The sequence below is a fragment of the Schistocerca serialis genome, chromosome 1 (assembly GCF_023864345.2).
Source record: "Schistocerca serialis cubense isolate TAMUIC-IGC-003099 chromosome 1, iqSchSeri2.2, whole genome shotgun sequence".
NCBI classification, from domain to species: Eukaryota; Metazoa; Arthropoda; class Insecta; order Orthoptera; family Acrididae; genus Schistocerca; species Schistocerca serialis.
The window spans coordinates 1,175,209,365-1,175,236,056 of record NC_064638.1 but is presented as its reverse complement, the minus strand read 5'-3'; the positions used below and the strand labels follow the sequence as shown (position 1 = coordinate 1,175,236,056).

General features: G+C 43.8%; 1 protein-coding gene across 1 annotated transcript in view; it reads left to right on the top strand.

Moving 5' to 3' along the window:
* LOC126456353 (mite allergen Eur m 3-like) overlaps positions 1 to 26,692 on the top strand; it is a 185,893-nt gene that overhangs the window by 18,164 nt on the left and 141,037 nt on the right. Inside the window, exon 3 of the mRNA XM_050092110.1 lies at positions 7,348 to 7,445. Coding sequence (XP_049948067.1) covers positions 7,348 to 7,445 — 98 coding nt within the window. The remainder of the gene's footprint in view (positions 1 to 7,347; positions 7,446 to 26,692) is intronic.

The following is a 26,692-nucleotide window of genomic DNA, read 5'->3' as shown; positions in this document are numbered from 1 at the left end:
ATCTAAACCAGAGGCTACGTCGACTCTGTGACGAAAATGGTTGTAGTTTCCTCGACCTACGCTATAGGATGGAAAGTTGTAGGACACCTCTCGATAGATAAGGGGTGCACTACACACAAGAAGCAGCTACATGGGTAGCACAGTACATGTGGCGTGCACATGGGAGTTTTTCAGATTAGGCTCCTCCCCTCGGGAAACAAACCGTTGGCCTGAAAAATTACCAGTTCATGACACTGATGTAGGCGTGCCAACTGTAAAAATAGTTAGTTCGCGTAAACACGTCATTCCACAGGATTTAAATATGCTAAATCTCATGTTAGTAAATTGTCGAAGTGTCTGTAGCAAGGTCCCCGAGCTACTCCCCGAAATAAACAGTAGTAATGCCAATATTGTGTTAGGTACCGAAAGCTGGTTGAAACCAGACATAATAAGCAGTGTAATTTTGAACTCGGATTGGATAATGTTTGGGAAGGATAGGACTGATGCTATGGGAGGTGATGTGTTCATTGCAATTAAAACTTGTTTAAACGTGTCGGACTGTGAAATAGTCTGGATAAAGCTGTCAGTCAGACAGGGATTGACCATTGTATTAGGATGTTTTTATAGACCACCAGCATCCGCAACAAACGTCGCAGAACATTTCAGGGAAAGTGTTGAGTACATAGGAAATAAATATCCAAATTATCCATTAGTTATATATAGGTGGAGACTTTAATCTGGCATCCATTGACTGGGAAAACTACACGTTTATCACAGGGGGCAGAAGCAAAGACTCGTGTGTAGTTATTCTAGGAGCGCTCCCAACACAGAACCTTGAGCAATTGGTTAGAAAACGAAATCAGGATGAGAATATATTAGATATCTTGGCGACAAACTGACCTGATATTTTTGAGGATGTTAATCTAGAAGAAGGTATTGGCGACCATAATGTCGTTATGGCTTCTATGTCAGTGGAAGTTTCAAAGCCAAAGCCAAAGAAATAGCGTGGAGTTTTCTTTTTTCTTTTTTAGGAAAGTAAATAAAAGTGTCATTAATGAATATCTTCATAGTCAGCTCCAAGCATTCACTGCGGGTCACAAAAATATTGAGCATCTTTGGTCGGAATTTAAAGGTATTGTCCACCACGTTCTAGAGAAATACACTACTGGCCATTAAAATTGCTACGCCACGAAGATGACGCGCAACAGACGCGAAATTTGACCGATAGGAAGAAGATGCTGTGATACGCAAATGATTAGCTTTTCAGGGCATTCACACAAGATTGGCGCCGGTGGCGACACCTGCAACGTGCTGACATGAGGAAAGTTACCAACCGATTTCTCATACACAAACAGCAGTTGACCGGCGTTGCCTGGTAAACGTTGTAGTGATGCCTCATGTAAGGAGGAGAAATGCGTACCATCACGTTTCCGACTTTGATAGAGGTCGGATTGTAGCCTATCGCGATTGCGGTTTATCGTATCGCGACATTACTGCTCCCGTTGGTCGAGATCCAATGACTGTTAGCAGAATATGGAATCAGTGGATTCAGGAGGGTAATACGGAACGCCGTGCTGGATCCCAACGGCCTCGTATCACCAGCAGTCGAGATGACAGGCATCTTATCCGCATGGCTGCAACGGATCGTGCGGCCACGTCTCGATCCCTGAGTCAACAGATGGGGACGTTTGCAGGAACAGTTCGACGACGTTTGCAGCAGCGTGGACTATCAGCTCGGAGACCATGGCTGAGGTTACCCTTGACGCTGCATCACAGACAGGAGCGCCTGCCATGGTGTACTCAACGATGAACCTGGGTGCACGAATGGCAATACGTCATTTTTTCGGATGAATCCAGGTTCCGTTTACAGCATAATGACGCTCGCATCCGTGTTTGGCGACATCACGGTGAACACACTTTGGAAGCGTGTGTTCGTCATCGCCATACTGGCGTATCACCCTGCTTGATGGTATGGGGTGCCATTGGTTACACGTCTCGGTAACCTCTTGTTCGCATTGACGCACTCTGAACAGTGGACGTTACATTTCAGATGTGTTACGACCCGTGGCTCTACCCTTCATTCGATCCCTGCGAAACCCTACATTTCAGCATGATAATGCACCACTGCATGTTGCAGGTCCTGTACGGGCCTTTCTGGATACAGAAAATGTTCGACTGCTGCCCTGGCCAGCACATTCTCCAGATCTCTCACCAATCGAAAACGTCTGGTCAATGGCGGCCGAGCAACTGGCTCGTCACAATACGTCAGTCACTGCTCTCGATGAGCTGTGGTATCGTGTTGAAGCTGCATGGGCAGCTGTACCTGTACACGTCATCCAAGCTCTGTTTGACTCAATGCCCAGGCGTATCAAGGCCGTTATTACGGCCAGAGGTGGTTGTTCTGGGTACTGATTTCTCAGGATCTATGCACCCAAATTGCGTGAAAATGTAATCACATGTCAGTTCTAGTATAATATTTTTGTCCAATGAATACCCGTTTATCATCTGCATTTCTTCTTGGTGTAGCAATTTTAATGGCCAGTAGTGTATGTGCCTAGCAAAAATATAGGGGAGAGAAGGGATCCACCTTGGTTCAACAAACATATTAGGAAGTTGCTGAGAGAGCAGAGAATTTTGCACAGTGTTTTAAACATAGTCACTGCTCCGCTGACAAACAGAAATTACGCGAAATGAAAGCAGCTGTCAAAAGGTCAATGACAGATTCTTTTAACGAATTTGAAAGCAATATTTTATCTTCAGATCCTAAAAATAACCCCAAAAAATATTGGTCGTGCGTAAAATCTATGAACGCTACAAACATTTAAATACCTTCTCTGGTCATATCAATGTATAAAAAGGGTAGAAAATCGGATGCACATTATTACCGGTCAATTTCACTGACATCGATTTGTGTAGGATTATGGAACATATTTTGTGATCAGACATAATGATCTTTCTGGACTCTGAGAAGCTCATCTGCAGAAGCCAGCACGAATTTAGGAAATAGCGGTCATGTGAGACACAGCTGGCCCTCTTTGTGCATGATATACAACAAGCTCTATATACCGGTTCCCAGATTGATGGCATATTTCTCGACTTTCGAAAGGCGTTATACTCAGTTCCGCACTGTCGCTTGCTCCAAAAAGTGTGCGCTTGCGGTCTATCCGATGACATATGCGGCTCGATAGAAAGTTTTCTGACAGAGAGCAGTATGTCGTCCTGAATGGGGATACTTCAACAGAAACAAGCGTAACATCAGGTGTGCCCCAAGGCAGCGTAATTGGTCTGCTGCTTTTTACAATTTACGTAAACGATCTGGTTGATGGTACTGACAGCGGCATTAGACTGTTTGCCGATGATACTGTCGTCAACAGGAAAGTAGTATCACGCGAAAGTTGTGAATAAATCAATGAAGGTTTGCAGAAAATAAATGCGTGGTGTAGTAACTGGCAGTTATCTCTCAATATTAGTTAGTGTAACCTACTGCGTATAACAAGGCGAAAATGCCCATTAATGTACGAGTACAAAATAAATGGAAGCGGTAACACCAGTCAAGTATCTGAGTGTGACTGTTCGAAATATTCCCAAACGGAACGATCAAATTACGCAAGTGACGGGTAAGGCGAACTCTAGATTGCGGTTTATTGGTAGAATCATGAAGCGATGCAGTCCTTCAACAAAGGAAGTTGCTTACAATACTTTTAGTTCGTCCAGTCTTAGATTATTGTTCGCCTGTACGGGACCCTTACCAGTTGGGCATGATTCAAGAGATTGAGAAGGTCCAAAGAAGAGCAGCAAGATTCGTGACTGGTACATTTAGCCATCGCGAGTTCATTACAAATCTCATAGAAAGTGTGAAGTGGGACACACTTGTAGATGACGATGCACTAAACGGAAGGGGTTGCTCACTACATTCCGAAATCCGATCTTTGCCGAGGATGTAAAGCATATATTATTACCACCAACGTTCATATCGCGCAATGATAACCACTCAAAGATAAGAGAAATTAGGGCTCGTACTGAGGCGTTTAGACAGTCGTTTTTCCCTCGCGTCATCTGCGAGTGGAAGAGAGGGGGAAAATATGACTTTGGTGCGAATAGTGCCCTCCGCCACACACCGATCGGTGGCTAGCGGAGTATATATCTATATATGTAGATGTAAATTGCATCTGTACACAAAAAATCACCACAGTCCTAAATAAGCAATGTTAGCAGGTAAAAGAAAAAAAACAGAAAAGAAAAAAAAACCATACTGACCTTATTAACGCTTAACGGAATTCTAAACGATTAGTAGTAGTAAATGAACAATACAATAACATAAGTCAGGTAAGCTGCTTAGGTTCATAGGCAATGATTTTCACAAGACAATTGGAGCCTTAGAATAGTAATAACAGTTGGTCAGGAATAGGAAATTGAGAGAGAGAGAAACACAATTAAAAGGGGCATTTATATCGTTAAAACACCAATTTTGGCAACTAGTAAGAATCGTGAAATGTCAGTTACACTTGATTAAATAACCCAAAGCTTCCTACGACAGATATGCTCCGAAAATATTTAAAATATTAGAGCAGAATATAAATGAAAGGTGGTTGTGGTTAAGTGCTGCTAAAATATGTTCAGCTTTGGCACTCCCCAAATCATCAGAATAACTTAAGAAAAAATAAAAGAATAGCTATAAAAGTCCGCCAGCTGAAACGGTAAATTAAAAACATTAAACATGGTACTCAACAGTTAGCAACAGATCCATAGAAAGATCAGGCGTATAATGAAAACATTAGTGGCTGTCATCATTCACATCAACGTTCAGATGTTAAGACAGAACGCATTTACTGTGGCAAACAGAAAAAGTAAATGTTGAGTGCCAGTTTTTGGTTGAGATCTGAATCGATGACAGCAACATATTTAACATAGGGTTCTCAAAGGCGTTCCCGAAGGTAGTGTTATAGGCCCTTTGCTGTTCCTTGTCTATATAAACGATTTGGGAGACAATCTGAGCAGCCGTCTTCGGATGTTTGCAGATGACGCTGTCCTTTAACGACTAATAAAGTCATCAGAAGATCAAAACAAACTGCAAAACGATTTAGAAAAAATATCTGAATGGTGCGAAAAGTGGCAGTTGACCCTAAATAAAGAAAACTGTGAGGTCATCCACATGAGTGCGAAAAGGAACTCGTTAAACTTCGGTTACACGATAAGTCAGTCTAATCTAAAAGTCGTAAATTCAACTAAATTCCTAGGTATTACAATTAGGAACAACATAAATTGGAAAAAACATATAGAAAATGTTGTGGGGGAGGCTAACCAAAGGCTGCGTTTTATTGACAGGACACTTAGAAAATGTAACAGACCTACTAAGGAGACTGCCTACACTACGCTTGTCCGTCCTCTTTTAGAATATTGCTGCGCGGTGTGGGATCCTTACCAGGTAGAACTGACGGAGAACATCGGAAAAGTTCAAAGAAAGGCAGTACGTTTTGTATTATCGAGAAATATGGGAGAGAGTGCCACAGAAATGATAAAGGATTTGGGATGGATATCATTAAAAGAAAGGCGTTTTTCGTTGCGACGGAATCTTCTCACGATATTACAATCACCAACTTTCTCCTCCAAATGCGAAAATATTTTGTTGACACCGACCTACATAGGGCGAGACGATCACCACCATAAAATAAGGGAAATCAGAGCTCGTACGAAAGATATAGGTGTCCATTCTTTCCGCGCGCTATACGAGATTGTAATAATAGAGAATTGTGAAGGTGGTTCGATGTACCCTCTGCCTGGCACTTAAATGTGATTTGCAGAGTATCCATGTAGATGTAGATGTAGAAAGAAGAAGTTTCTTCTGTGATCGTCCTGGAGAAACGGATTGTAGCCTCCGATGTCGTGTGCCAAACTTAATCTACTCAGGCTAACTTCTTTCTCAATGCACTTCATCAAGTTAGCAGTAAGGTGCGGACTGCAGGAAACGCACCAAAAGATACCAGGAAGGACTTTGTTAATCGGCCACAACGTAGAGTAATATGGCAATGTACCACGCCTAGCCCATCACCGGTGATAATGTCTTAAGTCACTCCAGTACTCGGCTGACCTGACGAACTCAACCGATCCACTTACGCCGGCATTGCAACAGCTGCCCTCTGTGACTTTCCCGCCAGTTAATAAAAGATACACTGACATATGCTACCGAACCTGTGGAATTGCAAGCGTCAGAGATAAATGTCTCTCCGTTCTTATCAACTTTTCTAAGTAACAGAGGAAGGCTTTTACTCACTCTCGCTTCCTACGACCTCACGGAGGAGCCGACCGGCGAGTACCGGTCGCCCAAGATGCGTCAGCAACTAACGGGAACGCGACGTTTAAGTGAAATAAACTGAGTGGGCAGTGGGCGGTCCATACTTTTGTGGAGACTTAGTACAATTGTTTAGGGTTTGAAATTAGAATCTGCTAGCCAGCTGGATCTTTACCTTTTGCGTCAGACTATGAGCATCATGGGAATTATTTATTCTACTTTTTATAGCTCTTACTAGTTAATTAAATAGAAGTAATATCTCTCGTTCTCTAAGGAAGTGTTATAGGCCTTCTGTTGTTACTGATCTACATAAACGATTTAGGAGATAATCTGCTGGCCGAGGTGGCCGAGCGGTTATAGGCGCTACAGTCTGGAACCGCGCGACCGTTACGGTCGCAGGTTCGTATCCTGCCTCGGGCATGGGTGTGTGTGATGTCCTTAGGTTTAAGTAGTTCTAAGTTCTAGGGGACTGATGACCTCAGAAGTTAAGTCCCATAGTGCTCAGAGCCATAGGAGATAATCTGAGCAGCCCTGTTAGACTGTTTACAGATAATACTCTCACTTACGACCTTGTAAAGTAATCAGATTATCAAAACGAATTGAAAAGTGATTTAGACAAGACATTTGTATGGTGTAGAAGTGAGTTTGACTCTGAATAATGAGAAATGTGAAGTCATCCAAAAGAGTACTAAATGGAATCCGCTAAATTTCATTCATTCGATAAATCACACAAATCTAAATGCTGTGAACTCCATTAAGTACTTACTAATAACTGAATTTGGAACGATCACACAGATAACGTTGTTGGGAGAGCGAACCTAAGACTGTTATCAGAACACTTAGGAGAGTAACAGTTCTACTAAGGAGACTACCTATACTAGGCTTGTCTGCCGTCTTCTGGAGTATTGCTTTGCGATCCGCATCAGATAGGATTCACGGAGGACAGCGAAAAAGTTCACAGAAATGAAACTCGTTTTGTATCATCGAGGAATAAGGGAGAGAGCGCCACGGAGATGATACACGAATTAGGGTAGCAGTTATTGAAACAAAGGCTGACTACAGAACGTATGTCGTTGCAGCTGTCCCTGCAGAAGAATGGTCGCCACTCGTGCGGAGCGTCCATCCTCAGCGACTACTGGGCGCTGACTGCGGCTCACTGCGTTTACGCACTTGTTAGGTAAGTGTACGTGTGAATAACTAAATCGCACACTAAATCAATCAAGCATCGATCGGGGGATTTGTTTCTGGAGGGGAAAAAAGTATTCTACAGTCTCCATCCACCCGCACCCTCCAAAATGGCTTGCTGTACCTCCATTTTTAATGTGACACAGATACCTACGGTATTTATAACTTAAAATTTCTTCCATACATGGTCTTCCGAAATTCCCGTTACAAACTTCTACGACATGTAGAGGGGGGTGAGTAGATAATATTTTGAACTGCAATCCATGTCTGGCAAAGTGCTGTTTCTGTGTTACAACCATTTGAAAATATGTTGGTAACATGACCACTTTTGCAAATAATTTATTAGGCGTGATCCAGTACATCACTTGTTTTGAAGTTCCACTCATTAATGCCAAAGAAACTGCTCGTTACTCGTTGACGGATTTCTTCAACGTGGTGCAGTACGGCCGCTTCCAGCTTGGATGTGCGGCGTCTCCTTGGAGCACCACAATCACCCCTGCTGAAGGTAAAGCCCTGCCTCGAAGCCATTGCTAATTGTGGCGAAAAGGATATGCGATTGTGTCGGACGTTGTCGAGAACGATCTTGAGAAAGGCGAGGAGCTGCTCTTCCACTACCGTGAGCTTCGCGATTCAAAAGTATCATGTCGGTGTATTCTGCAAACGTGTAGTCAACCATGTTGCTCTAATACTCACAGACACGTGAGTGAAGTTCAAAGCACGTCAGTGAGACAGGACGGACGTCAAATGACATAAGCCGATCTGATGCAACTAGTCCCCACGATGACTACACTCTTGCATACGTACTTAGAATTATTTTTTTTGGTAAGTTCTATGGGACCAAACTGCTGAGGTCATCGGTCCCTAAGCTTACACACTACTTAATATAACTTAAACTAACTTATGCTAAGGACAACACTCGCACCCATGCCCGAGGGAGGACTCGAATCTCCGACGGGGGGAAGCCGCGCAAACCGTGACAAGGCGCCCAAGACCGCACGACTACCGCGCGCGGCGAATATGACTTCAAACGAATGTAGCACAGAAATGATACGTTTCAGGACACTCACTCCTATTCAAAAGTTAGTGTACTCACTCCCTTCTACACATCTTAGAATTTTGTAACGGGTATTTCCGACCATCCCGTACACGGTGTCAGTCGTAGGGCTTCTACATCATGCATATTGAGATGGGAGATCTGTGAACAGGAATGCAGTGTGAGTCTCGCGCGGGACAGGTGGCATCGGATGCTCGAGAGTAAGTAGTTTCTATGCTATCTGATAGATGTCACTAGCTGACGGACATTGGTTGAGCTATAGTCAAAATCTGTCAATTTTATTTGAAATTCTGTTTATTTAATTTTTTATTGTTTATTAATTACTAGATAATTGCGCTTTGTTATGAGAGTAAACGAAGGTGTAAATGTGAAATACTGTTTTATATAAAGTTTTTATACTACACATTGAAGTAACTGGTCACGTGAGAAGTGTTCGAGAATGACGTGTGTGTTATTCATTCATGCCGCGGAATTTGTTATGAACTATTTCGTCAGTTTATGGTACTGGGGAAATGAGATTATTGTTAAGAGCGAATTAATTTTATATTCATGTGTTTTCAAAATTTATTTGTGGTAATTTACTGTTCTGATTCAGCGAGAAATTTTGATTGGTTCTATATACACTCCTGGAAATGGAAAAAAGAACACATTGACACCGGTGTGTCAGACCCACCATACTTGCTCCGGACACTGCGAGAGGGCTGTACAAGCAATGATCACACGCACGGCACAGCGGACACACCAGGAACCGCGGTGTTGGCCGTCGAATGGCGCTAGCTGCGCAGCATTTGTGCACCGCCGCCGTCAGTGTCAGCCAGTTTGCCGTGGCATACGGAGCTCCATCGCAGTCTTTAACACTGGTAGCATGCCGCGACAGCGTGCACGTGAACCGTATGTGCAGTTGACGGACTTTGAGCGAGGGCGTATAGTGGGCATGCGGGAGGCCGGGTGGACGTACCGCCGAATTGCTCAACACGTGGGGCGTGAGGTCTCCACAGTACATCGATGTTGTCGCCAGTGTTCGGCGGAAGGTGCACGTGCCCGTCGACCTGGGACCGGACCGCAGCGACGCACGGACGCACGCCAAGACCGTAGGATCCTACGCAGTGCCGTAGGGGACCGCACCGCCACTTCCCAGCAAATTAGGGACACTGTTGCTCCTGGGGTATCGGCGAGGACCATTCGCAACCGTCTCCATGAAGCTGGGCTACGGTCCCGCACACCGTTAGGCCGTCTTCCGCTCACGCCCCAACATCGTGCAGCCCGCCTCCAGTGGTGTCGCGACAGGCGTGAATGGAGGGACGAATGGAGACGTGTCGTCTTCAGCGATGAGAGTCGCTTCTGCCTTGGTGCCAATGATGGTCGTATGCGTGTTTGGCGCCGTGCAGGTGAGCGCCACAATCAGGACTGCATACGACCGAGGCACACAGGGCCAACACCCGGCATCATGGTGTGGGGAGCGATCTCCTACACTGGCCGTACACCACTGGTGATCGTCGAGGGGACACTGAATAGTGCACGGTACATCCAAACCGTCATCTAACTCATCGTTCTACCATTCCTAGACCGGCAAGGGAACTTGCTGTTCCAACAGGACAATGCACGTCCGCATGTATCCCGTGCCACCCAACGTGCTCTAGAAGGTGTAAGTCAACTACCCTGGCCAGCAAGATCTCCGGATCTGTCCCCCATTGAGCATGTTTGGGACTGGATGAAGCGTCGTCTCATGCGGTCTGCACGTCCAGCACGAACGCTGGTCCAACTGAGGCACCAGGTGGAAATGGCATGGCAAGCCGTTCCACAGGACTACATCCAGCATCTCTACGATCGTCTCCATGGGAGAATAGCAGCCTGCATTGCTGCGAAAGGTGGATATACACTGTACTAGTGCCGACATTGTGCATGCTCTGTTGCCTGTGTCTATGTGCCTGTGGGTCTGTCAGTGTGATCATGTGATGTATCTGACCCCAGGAATGTGTCAATAAAGTTTCCCCTTCCTGGACAATGAATTCACGGTGTTCTTATTTCAATTTCCAGGAGTGTATATGCGCGGGATTGAGCGGGTTTGATGCTGCTTTCCGACTGGTTGTGAAGTTTCTCTGCCAATAAGAAATTAGCATCTTCGTCCGTATTTTGGGAATTAGAAATTTCTTTTGTGTGGAGAGCTGAGGGGAGATGGGTGATGCGTTGAAAATTATTGTTAGTATTGCGACATTTACGTACCAAAGTGTTTGAGAAGTACCGTAAAGTGTGCAAGAGAGTTCCGTTTAGTGGACGGAGTGAAATTCAGAACGTTTGGGGACTTTTAAATAACTAAGTTCCGCGTGGTGTTTTGCTTACCCCCGAACGTGAACATTTTGTTACGTGAGACTGATTATAGAAACATTTGAGCGAGCTGTTCTAAAAGTAACAATCCGTTCGTAAGCTTTCGGTGAAGGATAATTAATAACTATCATAAACTGGCGACGGTTGTGAATGATGTGCATATGGACTTTTCAGACTTCGTACAGGTTAGAGTAAAGCTTAGTAGTGACTGGCGTATGCAAGTTTACCGTAATAGAGTGAAATTTTATGCACATAAATACTTTCATTTAACTATTCCTTCCACCGACAAAACAATTATAGTGCGAATTCCGGTTACGATGTGCACAGCTGTTTTTTCTATAGATTTTTCCGGTTGAGAAGTGCATGTCATTAAGTTCAAGGAGGCGTGTGTAAGTAGAAATTCACCACTAGGTGAATGAAACTTTATGAACTTTGCAATGCACCGCGCTCCAGCAACTGCTCAGAACAATTAGAAGGACAAGAAGTGATGGAGTGTACCATGTACGTAGTCTGAGATATAGACTGTCGCCATTAGTCTTCCGACTGATTTTAATAGTGATAACAATCCTCCACAATACGTTTGAAAGCCGTGGCTTACTGGCAGTATTCAAAGGTGTCGTGCTATGTCTAAGAGTGAAATGGACGAACAATGTCTCACTCTGCCATCTAGTGACTGTAACTAACGAGTGCGTTTCTCTACTCTCTGTACGTTTCATAAATCAACATGAGACACCGGACTAACGCAGAGCGTTTTCGGGCAGGGGCAGTGACATTACAGCAGGAAGGCTGGACTGCTCGTGCAGTGTCTACAGAGCTTAATGTGGTTCCATCCATTGGTGGTGGAGGGGGGGTTTGAAAACAATATCGTGAAACTGGTACATACAAATGGAAGCCAGGGCAAGGGAAAAACAGGAAAATATTCGCCAGAGACGCCCGACATTAAACTTTTCTCTGCGCTGACACACTGAGACTGTCCGTGACCTATAAATTGATCTAAGAGCAACAACTGGTTGCAGTATCAGTGGCAATACACAACAGTACGCAAGACGGTTTAAAACCAAGGAGACCTCGACACGTCTCTCAATTAACTGCTCGGCACATGAAAGATCGACTTCACAGATCTGGCTGCGGCTCATTCGTGGTGTGGTGTGGTGTGGTGTCACAACTGATCGGACTTTCTAATACTGGGAGGCCGACTTAATGCTCAGAGGTACATCAACGAGATTCTGCTGGGTCATGTTAAGCCCGTTGCACCTCAGACTTGAATAACTTGCAGATGTCACTGAGGAGTGCAAAAAATTCCACAAGAAAATGTTCGTAGACGTCCCAGGAGAATCCTTCGAAGATGCGAGGCAGCAGTACGGGCGCATGGAAGGCCTACCACATACTTATATGTTTCTTTTTGTGCCTTATGTGACTTGAGTGATGGCGTTCGACTTTAGTTTACGACATTGTGTTGAATTACTGGTTGTAGCATCAACATGTATCTACATCTACATCTATATTTATACTCCGCAAGCCACCCAACGGTGTGTGGCGGAGAGCACTTTACGTGTCACTGTCATTACCTCACTTTCCTGTTCCAGTTGCGTATGGTTCGCGGGAAGAACGACTGCCGGAAAGTCTCCGTGCACGCTCGAATCGCTCTAATTTTACATTCGTGATCTCCTCGGGAGGTATAAGTAGAGGGAATCAATATATTCGATACCTCTTCCAGAAACGCACCCTCCCGAAATCTGGACAGCAAGCTACACCTCGATGCAGAGCGCCTCTCTTGCAGTGTTTGCCACTTGAGTTTGCTAAACATCTCCGTAACGCTATCACTCTTACCAAATAACATTGTGACGAAACGCGCCGCTCTTCTTTGGATCTTCTCTATCTCCTCTGTCAATCCGACTTGGTACGGATCTCACAGTGATGAGCAATACTCAAGTATAGGTAGAACGAGTGTTTTGTAAGCCACCTCCTTTGTTGATGGACTACATTTTCTAAGGACTCTCCCAATGAATCTAAACCTGGCACCCACCTTACCAACAATTAATTTTATATGATCATTCCACTTCAAATCGTTCCGCACGCATACTCCCAGATACTTTACAGAAGTAACTGCTACCAGTGTTTGTTCCGCTATCATATAATCATACAATAAAGGATCCTTCTTTCTATGTATTCGCAATACATTACGTTTGTCTACGTTAAGGGTTAGTTGCCACTCCCTGCACCGAGTGCCTATCCGCTGCAGATCTTCCTGTATTTCGCTGCAATTTTCTAATGCTGCAGCTTCTCTGTATACTACAGCATCATCCGCGAAAAGCCGCATGGAACTTCCGACACTATCTACTAGGTCATTTATATATATTGTGAAAAGCAATGGTCCCATAACACTCCCCTGTGGCACGCCAGAGGTTACTTTAACGTCTATAGACGTCTCTCCATTGAGAACAACATGTTGTGTTCTGTTTGCTAAAAACTCTTCAATCCAGCCACACAGCTGGTCTGATATTCCGTAGGCTCTTACTTTGTTTATCAGGGGGCAGTGTGGAACTGTATTGAACGTCTTACGGATGTCAAGGAAAATGGCATCTACCTGGGAGCCTGTATCTAATATTTTGTGGGTCTCATGAACAAATAAGGCGAGTTGGGTCTCACACGATCGCTGTTTGCGGAATCCATGTTGATTACTACTGAGTAGATTCTGGGTTTCCAGAAATGACATGATACGCGAACAAAAAAACATGTTCTAAAATTCTACTACAGATCGATTGCAGAGATATAGGCCTATAGTTTTGCACATCTGTTCGACGACCCTTCTTGAAAACTGGAACTACCTGTGTTCTTTCCCAATCATTTGGAACCTTCCGTTCCTCTAGAGACTTGCGGTACACGGCTGTTAGAAGGAGGGCAAGTTCTTTCGCGTACTCTGTGTAGAATTGAATTGGTATCCCGTCAGGTCCAGTGGACTTTCCTCTGTTGAGTGGTTTCAGTTGCTTTTCCATTGAGAAGGGAACGGGATTACTGTTAAAAATAGGTTTGATTTTCCGGATCAAAAGTCTATTTCACTCCATACGTTCTTGAAAAAATAATGCAGGTATTTAGAATGTCGTCCCTCTAATTTTTTTCGGACAGTGTATGAAAGTAAACAGCCTGACTCATCCACTCATCATCGCCCAGCGCAAACCTCTGAAGACAGAAATTTGAAATTTGGAGAGGGTGCTGATCTTATACTGTAGGCATCGTTTAAGAAGTGGGAAGTGGAATATTGTAAGTTTTATGAAAATATTTCATTATGAAAGCCTTTTTAAAGCTAAGTCTACAAAAAATTTTGTTTAAATTTTCTGTTGGAAATAAAGAAAATAACTTTTTCAGTGTTTTTGGAAATTCAACTCCTAAGGGGATGAAATAGGCGCTGAAAGTTTTTGTGGAAATATTTAATTATGAAAGCTTTTTTTGAAGCTAAAACAATGAAAAATTGTATTTTGATTCTCGCTTGGAAATAAAAAAATCTTTGTTTTAGTGTTTTTGAAATTTCGGTCTCTAAGGGGGGTGTAATAGGGGTTCCAAACAGTACACCAACCAATATGGTGTACAAAGAAGTGCTTTAATAAACTCCAACTTCCTGTCTGCAGTTTTGTTCGTGTACACCAGGTACACTGTATCTAGGTTGTTTATTTTAACATGAAGAATGTGTGTAACAGTATATAAATTCAATGAAATTTTTAGGAATATGTGTAAATCTTATATGAATTGTTTTATCAAATGTTAATACCCTGTTTACAGCTTAGTTTTCGTAGACTAGATACACTATATGTAGATTTACACATGAGCAATGGACATAACAACTTAAAAAATCGTGCTACCTAGGCAGCAAAATAACCCCCCAAACGGAGAAAGGGGTGCATAAAATAAAGACTAATACTGGCAAAAAAGGCATTCTTGGCCAAGGGAAGTCTACTAGTATCAAACATAGGCCTTAATTTGAGGAATTAATTTCTGAGAATGTACGGTTAGAGCACAGTGTTGTATGGTACTTAAACATGAAAGGGAAACGAAGCATTTGAGATGGGTGGTACAGACGAATGTTGAAAATTTGGTAGACTGATAAAATAAGGAATGAGGAGGTTCTCCGGAGAATCGGTAAGGAAAACAATATGGGGAAAACACTTAGAAAAAGAAAGAATAGGATGGTAGGATATCTGTTAAGACATCACGGTACTAGAGGGACCTGTAGAGGATAAAAACTGTAGAGGAAACCAGATATTGGAATACATCCACCAAATAATTGAGGACGTAGGTTGCAAGTGCTAGTTTAAGATGAAGAGGGTGGCACAGGATAGGTATCCGTGGCGGACCGCTTCATACCAGTCAGAAGACTGTGGACTCAAAAGTTTAAAAAAAGTTAATATACATATTTGTAGTACATCAGCGGATGCTCACACCTATGTCTGATTAATCATTACATTTAACAAAAAATCAACAACTGTAGGCAATTAAGAATCGAAACAATCATTAGATAATATGTTACCAGCTGCTAATTTTGTCCTTTTTCGGTAACTTTTCCATGCCGTAGCTTCTACCGATAACCAGAAATCTAGAGGATTCAGAATAGGTGAATGGGGACGCGATGCTAGTGGAGCCCCTCGACCAGCCTGTCACTCATTAAACGTTTGTGATATGCACTGTCTCACGAGAGCATCTCAAATGCTCTCAGCAGCTTCAGTTGCTTTCAGATTTGTTTCGGGATCATCTTTTTCTAGTTCCTACACTCACTTTTAGATATCCGGCATGCGAACTGTGCGAGGACTACCGTGATCGCATGCGCTTTTTGGTCATATGCCAAGAGTCCCTATAAATTACAAAGTGGTTTGGCCTTTTTGTAGGAAATGGACAAATATCGTATTAATATGACCAGCGCGAGGTCTGCGAAAAATTTGTAATTGCTTGAAAAGAAGTAGCGTAAATGAGAATAACATTATTTGCGATTTGAGGGAAAACTGAAATATTTCACGCACACTTGGTACTAGCCATGTCAATGAGGGGTCAGAAGTTCATCTCTTTAAGATCGAGCTATTAAGTAACAAAAAGTAACACTGGTCTGATATGTAACTCTCAAGAACGCTTTCTTGTACTCAAGTAATTCATTTAGGACATTTGAAGGACAGAAGTCTCTAGTTGGCTAATGAGAGGCCAAGTGCTTCATATCTTTAAGGCGTAGCTCTTTTGTGTTCAAAAAGTTGCATTGGTGAGATATTTGATTTTTTAAAATGGCTTCCTTTAAATCAAGTACTAAATTTAAGACATTTAGCCGGCCGGAGTGGCCGTACGGTTCTAGGCGCTACAGTCTGGAACCGAGCGACCGCTACGGTCGCAGGTTCGAATCCTACCTCGGGCATGGATGTGTGTGATGTCCTTAGGTTAGTTAGGTTTAATTAGTTCTAAGTTCTAGGCGACTGATGACCTCAGAAGTTAAGTCCCATAGTGCTCAGAGCCATTTGAACCATTTTTTTTCTAGTTTTGGCGACTACCATTCCTTGAAGAACATGACGCATTTTGTTTTAAACATTCCGTCTACGGGGAGTTCCTTGTGTGTCTTGTATTGTTCAATGCATCAAAACGAAGATTTTCATGATATGATAGTACACAGGACCGTACGCAATTCTGTTCATATGTGTAATGCTGTTAACTGTGCATCTACCGAGGTGTTGGAACTTTTTTTTTAATGGGATGGTGTACTTTTGTTAACGGCATGGAAACATTTTGAAAACCAGTAGTAGCGATATATTGCTTGACAAGTTGTTGATTGTTGAAACTTGTCACAAGTTAATAGCGAAAACTGATACAGACGAAAGTATACGATATTAGAAATAAAATCATTCCAATAACCACGGTCGTAAAGTAAGAATTCACTTCTGTTCTAATAAAAATGTATTTGCTTAACTGCATGACCATTTTTGAGAGCTTTGGATCTCCATCTTCAGGTGCTACCAACTGTAAAGACAAGAGGCAAAGCTGGGTGTAAAGTTCATGCAAGGAGTTACGAAAATGAGGTAATCCGCAGAAAGCTATCTAAAGCATCCCGTTGTAGGTTATGCTCGCAGAAGATGAGAAAGGTGCTCAGACGGAGAAAAAAAATAACACAGCGTTATTATTACAGAGAAATACACAATAATGTAGGCAACAGAAAACAGATGCCAAGAAAAAGCAATGTAAAGATCATCACATGAAAGAAAGCAACGAATACGATAGAGGATCACTCGGTCTGTCACTGTCGAGAAACAATGCCAGAAACATGGTAGGTGTAGGCTGCACTGTCGATGTTCCAGGTTCCGATAACATCTGCTTCACTTGGAGGAATACGCTAGCAGCACTTCTGAAATGGAGCGTCAGCGTCCAGGCTGTGACTCACACTGGTTGGTGATCGCAGTCTGCCCGGCGGAGGAGTTTCGGAAAGGTGTCTCGTCTGCAGACGCAAGCTATTACTGGCTATATCCGGTGAATGACACGCTCTCAGTACAGCAGCGGTTGTCGTAGGCAATGACGGACAGCGCGGGCTTGCAGGCGCCTGACAGAGCGGCGACCCGCAGCACTCCTTAGCGTGGCGTGTGGCAAGATCAGGCGGCACCAGCCATACGCTATACTACATTGACGTGAGAAAATCATGGGATACGTCCAAATATCGCGTCGGACCTCTTGTACCCAGCATACTGCGGCAACTCGATGTGGCATGGACTGAACAAGTCGTTGAAAGTCCCCTGGAGAAATAGCGAGGCATGTTGACCCTAGAACCGTCCATAACTGCGAAAGTTTTGCTGGTGCAGGGTATTTTGCACTAACTGACCTCACGACTGTGTTCCATAAATGTTCAAAGGGATTCATGTCGGGCGATCTGTGTAGCCAAATCATTCGCTCTAACTGTCCAGAATGTTCTTCAAACCAGTCGCGAACATTTGAGGCACAATGACATGGTGCACTGTCATCCATAAAAATTCCATCGTTATTTGGGAACATGGAATACATCAGTGGTTGCAGACGATCTCCAAGTAGCCGAACATAACCAGTCAGTGATCAGTTCAATTTGACGAGAGGACCCAGTTCATTCCATAAAACCACAGCCCACGTCATTATGGTACGACTATCAGCTTATGCAGTGCGTAATTGACAATTTGGGTCCATAGCTTCGAGAGGTCTGCGTCACATTCGAACCCTACCATCAGCTCTTGCCAATTGAAATCTGGACTCACCTCTCCAGGCCATGGATTTCCAGTCGTCTAGGGTCCAACTGCTGTCGTCACAAGCCCAGCGTCGGTAGTCTGCTGCCGTAGTCCATTAAAGCAGAAATTCCCCGCTCTATCGTAACGAATACGTTCGCCGTACGTCCCACATTGATTTCTGCCGGTATTTCACGCAGTGTTGCTTGTCTTTTAGCACTGACAACTCTACGGAAACGTCGATGCCGTGAGTCGCTAAGTGAAGGCCGTTGGCCACTGCGTTGTCCATGGTGACAGGTAAAGCCTGAAATTTGGTATTCTCGGCACACTCTTGACGCTGTGGATCTCGGAATATCGAAATCCCTAAGGATTTCCGAATGTTCGACGCGTCTAGTTCAAGTACCATTCCACTTTCAGAGACGACTCATTCCCATCGTGCCACCATAATCACGTTGGGAACCTTTTCACTGACTGCAAATGACAGCTCCACCAATGGACTGCCATTTTACACCTTGTGAACGCGTTACTGCCGGCATCTGTATATGTGCTAGTCGCTGTCCCATGACTTTTGTCACCTCAGAGTATCGTACTTAATGAAAAACAATCATACATGCACGGAGGTCGTGTCGGTAAATAACAGCAAAATTTGAGGTTATGAGCCGCAGCTGACTTCAGTATGAAGTATTGTCCTAGTAAGTACAATTATATTTCAAATGCAAACTTTTTCGTTAGTTCGATATGCACTGCGCAAATATAGTCCAAGACGGATAGATCGAGAGGGGCCTACACCTTGGCCTCCAGGTCCTAATCTCGATGCTCTGGATTTTTCTGTCTAGTGTCATCTCAAAAGAGAAATGTACAGCACTCTCATTTATAAGATGGGGAACTTCATCGGGGATTACTGTTGCCAGCGTTTACGGGATCATGCAGGAGTGTTTGAAAGATTTCGTAGCTGACTGCAGGGATAAGAGCAGTAGTGTATCCAAATGTGAGGAAGACACTTGGCAGATCTCCTTTAACAAGAAGTTGTGTACAGCAAATTGTAAACACGTAAAGTGGTAATGAAGTACTGTAATTCTATTTTAAGTAGGCCATGGGTTGTATGTGGACTTAATGGAAAAGTTTACATTTGAAATATTACGTTGGCGCATAACTTCGTGGCGTTTTTCCGTATGTTTAATAAACTCAACAGACATACATAACAGGGATTTCAGTCATCAATAATACAGACATCAAAAAAGTTTTGCATCACGCCGGTTCCCAGAACTCCTGACGATAGACGTTGACTATGGATATTGTATCACAACCACAGTTCCTTTGACTGTTTAGAGATGTCACATTAAACCCGCCCAAAGAAGTAAACAACCGTGCATGTTGTTGTTGTTGTGGTCTTCAGTCCTGAGACTGGTTTGATGCAGCTCTCCATGCTACTCTATCCTGTGCAAGCTTTTTCATTTCCCAGTACCTACTGCAACCTACATCCTTCTGAATCTGCTTAGTGTATTCATCTCTTGGTCTCCCTCTACGATTTTTACCCTCCACGCTGGCCTCCAATACTAAATTGGTGATCCCTTGATGCCTCAGAACATGTCCTACCAACCGATCCCTTCTTCTGGTCAAGTTGTGCCACAAACTTCTCTTCTCCCCAATCCTATTCAATACTTCCTCATTAGTTATGTGATCTACCCATCTAATCTTTAGCATTCTTCTGTAGCACCACATTTCGAAAGCTTCTATTCTCTTCTTGTCCAAACTATTTATCGTCCATGTTTCACTTCCATACATGGCTACACTCCATACGAATACTTTCAGAAATGACTTCCTGACACTTAAATCAATACTGGATGTTAACAAATTTCTCTTCTTCAGAAACGCTTTCCTTGCCATTGCCAGCCTACATTTTATATCCTCTCTACTTCGACCATCATCAGTTATTTTGCTCCCCAAATAGCAAAACTCCTTTACTACTTTAAGTGCCTCATTTCCTAATCTAATTCCCTCAGCATCACCCGAGTTAACTCGACTACATTCCATTATATTCGTTTTGCTTTTGTTGATGTACATCTTATATCCTCCTTTCAAGACACTGTCCATTCCATTCAACTGCTCTTCCAAGTCCTTTGCTGTCTCTGACAGAATTACAATGTCATCGGCGAACCTCAAAGTTTTTATTTCTTCTCCATGAATTTTAATACCTACCCCGAATTTTTCTTTTGTTTCCTTTACTGCTTGCTCAATATACAGATTGAACAACATCGGGGAGAGGCTACAACCCTGTCTTACTCCCTTCCCAACCACTGCTTCCCTTTCATGTCCCTCGACTCTTATAACTGCCCTCTGGTTTCTGTACAAATTGTAAATAGCCTTTCGCTCCCTGTATTTTACCCCTGCCACCTTCAGAATTTGAAAGAGAGTATTCCAGTCAACATTGTCAAAAGCTTTCTCTAAGTCTACAAATGCTAGAAACGTAGGTTTGCCTTTCCTTAATCTTTCTTCTAAGATAAGTCGTAAGGTCAGTATTGCCTCACGTGTTCCAGTGTTTCTACGGAATCCAAACTGATCTTCCCCGAGGTTGGCTTCTACTAGTTTTTCCATTCGTCTGTAAAGAATTCGTGTTAGTATTTTGCAGCTGTGACTTATTAAGCTGATAGTTCGGTAATTTTCACATCTGTCAACACCTGCTTTCTTTGGGATTGGAATTATTATATTGTTCTTGAAGTCTGAGGGTATTTCGCCTGTTTCATACATCTTGCTCACTAGATGGTAGAGTTTTGTCAGGACTGGCTCTCCCAAGGCCGTCAGTAGTTCCAATGGAATATTGTCTACTCCGGGGGCCTTGTTTCGACTCAGGTCTTTCAGTGCTCTGTCAAACTCTTCACGCAGTATCGTATCTCCCATTTCATCTTCATCTACATCCTCTTCCATTTCCATAATATTGTCCTCAAGTACATCGCCCTTGTATAGACCCTCTATATACTCCTTCCACCTTTCTGCTTTCCCTTCTTTGCTTAGAACTGGGTTTCCATCTGAGCTCTTAATATTCATACAAGTCGTTCTCTTATCTCCAAAGGTCTCTTTAATTTTCCTATAGGCGGTATCTATCTTACCCCTAGTGAGATAGGCCTCTACATCCTTACATTTGTCCTCTAGCCATCCCTGCTTAGCCGTTTTGCACTTCCTGTCGATCTCATTTTTGAGACGTTTGTATTCCTTTATGCCTGTTTCACTTACTGCATTTTTATATTTTCTCCTTTCATCAATTAAATTCAATATTTCTTCTGTTACCCAAGGATTTCTACTAGCCCTCGTCTTTTTACCTACTTGATCCTCTGCTGCCTTCACTATTTCATCCCTCAAAGCTACCCATTCTTCTTCTACTGTATTTATTTCCCCCATTCCTGTCAATTGCTCCCTTATGCTCTCCCTGAATCTCTGTACAACCTCTGGTTCTTTTAGTTTATCCAGGTCCCATCTCCTTAAATTCCCACCTTTTTGCAGTTTCTTCAGTTTTAATCTACAGGTCATAACCAATAGATTGTGGTCAGAGTCCACATCTGCCCCTGGAAATGTCTTACAATTTAAAACCTGGTTTCTAAATCTCTGTCTTACCATTATATAATCTATCTGATACCTTTTAGTACCTCCAGGGTTCTTCCATGTATACAACCTTCTTTTATGATTCTTAAACCAAGTGTTAGTTATGATTATGTTGTGCTCTGTGCAAAATTCTACCAGGCGGCTTCCTCTTTCATTTCTGTCCCCCAATCCATATACACCTACTATGTTTCCTTCTCTCCCTTTTCCTACACTCGAATTCCAGTCACCCATGACTATTAAATTTTCGTCTCCCTTCACAATCTGAATAATTTCTTTTATTTCATCATACATTTCTTCAATTTCTTCGTCATCTGCAGAGCTAGTTGGCATATAAACTTGTACTACTGTAGTAGGTGTGGGCCACAATAATGCGTTCACTATGCTGTTTGTAGTAGCTTACCCGCATTCCTATTTTCCTATTCATTATTAAACCTACTCCTGCATTACCCCTATTTGATTTTGTGTTTATAACCCTGTAGTCACCTGACCAGAAGTCTTGTTCCTCCTGCCACCGAACTTCACTAATTCCCACTATATCTAACTTCAACCTATCCATTTCCCTTTTTAAATTTTCTAACCTACCTGCCCGATTAAGGGATCTGACATTCCACGCTCCGATCCGTAGAATGCCAGTTTTCTTTCTCCTGATAACGACATCCTCTTGAGTAGTCCCCGCCCGGAGATCCGAATGGGGGACTATTTTACCTCCGGAATATTTTACCCAACAGGACGCCATCATCATGTAATCATACAGTAAAGCTGCATGCCCTCGGGAAAAATTACGGCTGTAGTTTCCCCTTGCTTTCAGCCGTTTGCAGTACCAGCACAGCAAGGCCGTTTTGGTTATTGTTACAAGGCCAGATCAGTCAATCATCCAGACTGTTGCCCTTGCAACTACTGAAAAGGCTGCTGCCCCTCTTCAGGAACCACACGTTTGTCTGGCCTCTCAACAGATACCCCTCCGTTGTGGTTGCACCTACGGTACGGCTATCTGTATCGCTGAGGCACGCAAGCCTCCCCACCAACGGCAAGGTCCATGGTTCATGGGGGGGGGCATGAGCAACGCCTATTAGACGGAGGGGGTCCGACAGCCGATCAGTTCCAGTCATTCCACCATGAAGGAGCTACACAGTTCGTGTTGTCTGTAGTTCAGCCATGCCTAGACGGTCAATACCGCGGTTCGATCGCGTCCGCATTGTTACTTTGTGCCAGGAAGGGCTCTCAGCAAGAGAAGTGTCCAGGCGTCTCGGAGTGAACCAAAGCGATGTTGTTCGGACATGGAGGAGATACAGAGAGACAGGAACTGTCGATGATATGCCTCGCTCAGTCCGCCCAAGGGCTGATACTGCAGTGGATGACCGCTACCTACGGATTATGGCTCGGAGGAACCATGACAGCAAAGCCACCATGTTGAATAATGCTTCTCGAGCAGCCACAGGACGTCGTGTTAGGACTCAAACTGTGGGCAATAGGCTGCATGATGCGCAACTCCACTCCCGATATGCATATCAATCTTTGCAACCACGACTCCATGCAGCGTGGTACAGATGGGTCCAACAAATGGGTCCAACAATATGCCGAATGGACCGCTCAAGATTGGCATCACGTTCTCTTCACCGATGAGTGTTGCATAAGCCTTCAATCAGACAATTGTCGGAGCCATGCTTCGAGGCAACCCGGTCAGGCTGAACGCCTTAGACACGCTGTCCAGCGAGTGCAGCTTGGTGGAGATTCCCTGCTGTTTTGGGATGGCATTATGTGGGGCCGACATACGGCGCTGGTGGTCATGGAAGGCGCCGATATGTGAATGCCATCCACCAACCGATACGGCAACCATGTCAGTAGCATATTGGCGAGGCATTCGTCTTCATGGACGACAATTCGCGGCCACATCGTGCACATATTGTGAATGACCCCCTTCACGATAACGACATCACTCGACTAGTGTGGCCAGCATGTTCTCCAGACATGAACCCTATCGACAATGCCTGGGATAGATTTAAAACGGCTGTTTACGGACGACGTGACCCACCAACCACTCTGAGGGATTTACGCCGAATCACCTTTGAGAAGTGAGACAATCTGGACCAATAGTACCTTGATGAACTTCTGGATAGTATTCCACGACGAATACAGGCATGCATCAATGCAAGAGGACGTACTGCTGGGTATCAGAGGTACAGGTGTGTACAGCAGTCTGGACCACCACCTCTGAAGGTCTCGCTGTATGGTGGTACAACATGCAATGTGTGGTTTTCATGAGCAATATAAATAGGTCGGAAATGATGTTTACGTTGATCTCTATTCCAATTTTCTGTATAGGTCCCTGAACTCTCGGAACCGAGGTGATGCAAAACTTTTGTTGATATACGTATATTCTCATTCATGATTTAAAACAGTCGGTCAACGGTGGGATAACTTCTCGATTCCGCTGCTATAGAAATCCCGTGGTTTTGAGGCGAATAACTCGTCAAACTATGTTCGCAGAGGATTTTCATCTGGAAAGGAAGTTCCTATAGGATGTTCGACAGAGAGCGCAAAAGGTGAAAATCTGCCCAAGATCTGGTGAAGAAGCTGGGTGCGGATTAACGTCCCAGTCCAACTCCTGTATATTGTTTTTGTCAGTCTAGCAGAGCGTTAGCGTGGAGTAGCATCACTTCACGCCGTCTTCCTGGTCGTTGTCTTTGGACTTCGTCTGCAAGACGTCTCACTTGTTGACAATAAATGTCAGCAGTGATGGTTACATCTCAACGAATCAATCAGTAGTACTCCACACCGTCGCTATTCCAAATGGTTCTGAGCACTATGAGACTTAATATCTGAGGTCATCAGTCCCCTAGAACTTAGAACTACTTAAACCTAACTAACCTAAGGACATCACACGCATCCATGCCCAAGGCAGGAGACGAACCTGTGACGTAACGGTCGCGCGGTTCCAGACTGAAGCGCCTAGAACCGCTCGGCCACACCGACCAGCGTCGCTGTTCCACCAAATGCATAACACTCTTTTGTGGATGTGTGCAGGTCTTTGTACATGGAGTTGCTGCTTTGTTTGTGCGCAACCATTCCTTCCTTTCTCTTATGTTACCATAAAGACACCATTTCTCGCCACCAATGAAGATACAGGATAGGAATACTTAGTGTTGTTCACGGGCCAAATGATGACGAGCTAGCACATATTACCACCCACTGATTTTTGTGATTTTGTCTTAGAGCACCCGACTTTTGAACCTTTCCCATTGCATGCAAATGTCCCACGATGGTGGAGTGATCACATTTCATCAAATCTGCAAGTTCTCGAGTACAAAGACGTGGGTGAGTATGGATTAGTACGTCCAAACGATCTTCAAGGAAGCCTGAAGGTTTTCCTGAACGTGCAGAGTCAGTAACGTCAAAATGATACTCATTAAAGCGAGAAGACGATTTCCTTGCCGTGCTCTGTCCAGTGACATTATCTGCATACACGGCGCAATTGTTTCTGGCTGTCTCTGCTGCTGTCACCCCCTCCACTGAACTCAAACAGTAGAATATTTCGGAAATGTTTCGATTTCTCCACTTTACACTTCATTTTCTAGCATTCACAGATCAAGTCACTATCTGCAGCTACCAAACGACAATATGTGAACTCAAGTAGCAAGACTGAACTAAAAACAAAAAAAATGACAGTCGGTTATCAAACCCATAGCAACCGGAATACCAATATGCAGAACAAAATCGTCTCGAACTTATCCACCAACCTAAGCACATTCCTACTATGACAACACTTCGTACTTAAGCCATTGGTGACTAGCGGCCATACACTCGTAATTATCTTACAAATGGCTCCTCTGTGGATCAATATCTACTTGAAACATTTTGCGTTTATTATAATACATTTTTACTCGCGTCGGTTTTCAGTATTCGTTGTGATGGTCTGTTTATACGTATGCAAGGTTATTCCTAAGTACCTCTGCGCTTTTAAAAGAAAACTGTTCGAAAACTACAAGACATGAGGAAAATAGACACATTTCAGTGAATGAGGCACTCAAGTTTCCAGCGCGTATTTCAGGTGCTCAATATGGGCACAGTCTGTGAGCTGGCGAACGTCAATACGTGTATGCAACCCAAAAAAGTCAGTCACTGCTGCAGGCGCTGTCCGAGAGGGCACAACGGCAGCAGCCCGCTTTGGGACTCTATTCACTGGCTTGCCTATCTGTACACACGAACTAATATACAGGGTGAGCACAAAGTCTTGCCCTGATTATATAACCTTACAACAGAATAACCGTTTGACATAATAAGTTAGATTTGATGCCGTTACATAGGTGAGTGTTACTAGTTTTTTTAAGACCACTTACGTTAGTAAACCTCAACGTGTGCTCCCTTGGTAGCTCGGAGAACGTCGAGGCTGTATTCCAGTTCCCGCCAGGTGTTTCGTAACGTGTGTTCTGTCACAGCACCCACAGTATCTTCTATTCTAGCCTTCAGTTCGTCGACGTCAGCAACTGGTGTGACGAAGACTCTGTCCTTGATGTGGCCCCAGAAAAAGAAGCCAAGGGGCGTAATGTCTGGAGCACTGGGTGGCCAGGGTGTTGGACCGTTCCTTCCAATCCACCGATTGGACATTACTCCCCTCTCCAGACATTACGTCCCTTGACTTTTTTTCTGGGGCTATATCAAGGACAGTGTCTTCGTCACATCAGTTGATGACGTCGACGAACTGAAGGTTAGGATATAAGCTGGTGTGGGTACTGTGACAGAACACATGTTACGAAACACCTGGCGGGAACTGGAATACCGCCTCGACATTCTCCGAGCTACCAAGGGTGCATACGTTGAAGTTTAATAACGCGAGTCCTCTTAAAAAAAATTTAAAAAATCTAGTAACACTAACCTATGTAACGGCATCAAATGTAACTTATTATGCCAAACGGTTATTCCGTAATAAATTGTTGTAATCAGGGCAAGACTTTGTGCTCACCCTGTATATTTTGTAATTTATTGGCTTTCGGGAAGTGGCCATTTAGCCCTATCAGTAGCGGAACGTCAATTATGACAGTACGAACGTAAGGACAGTGA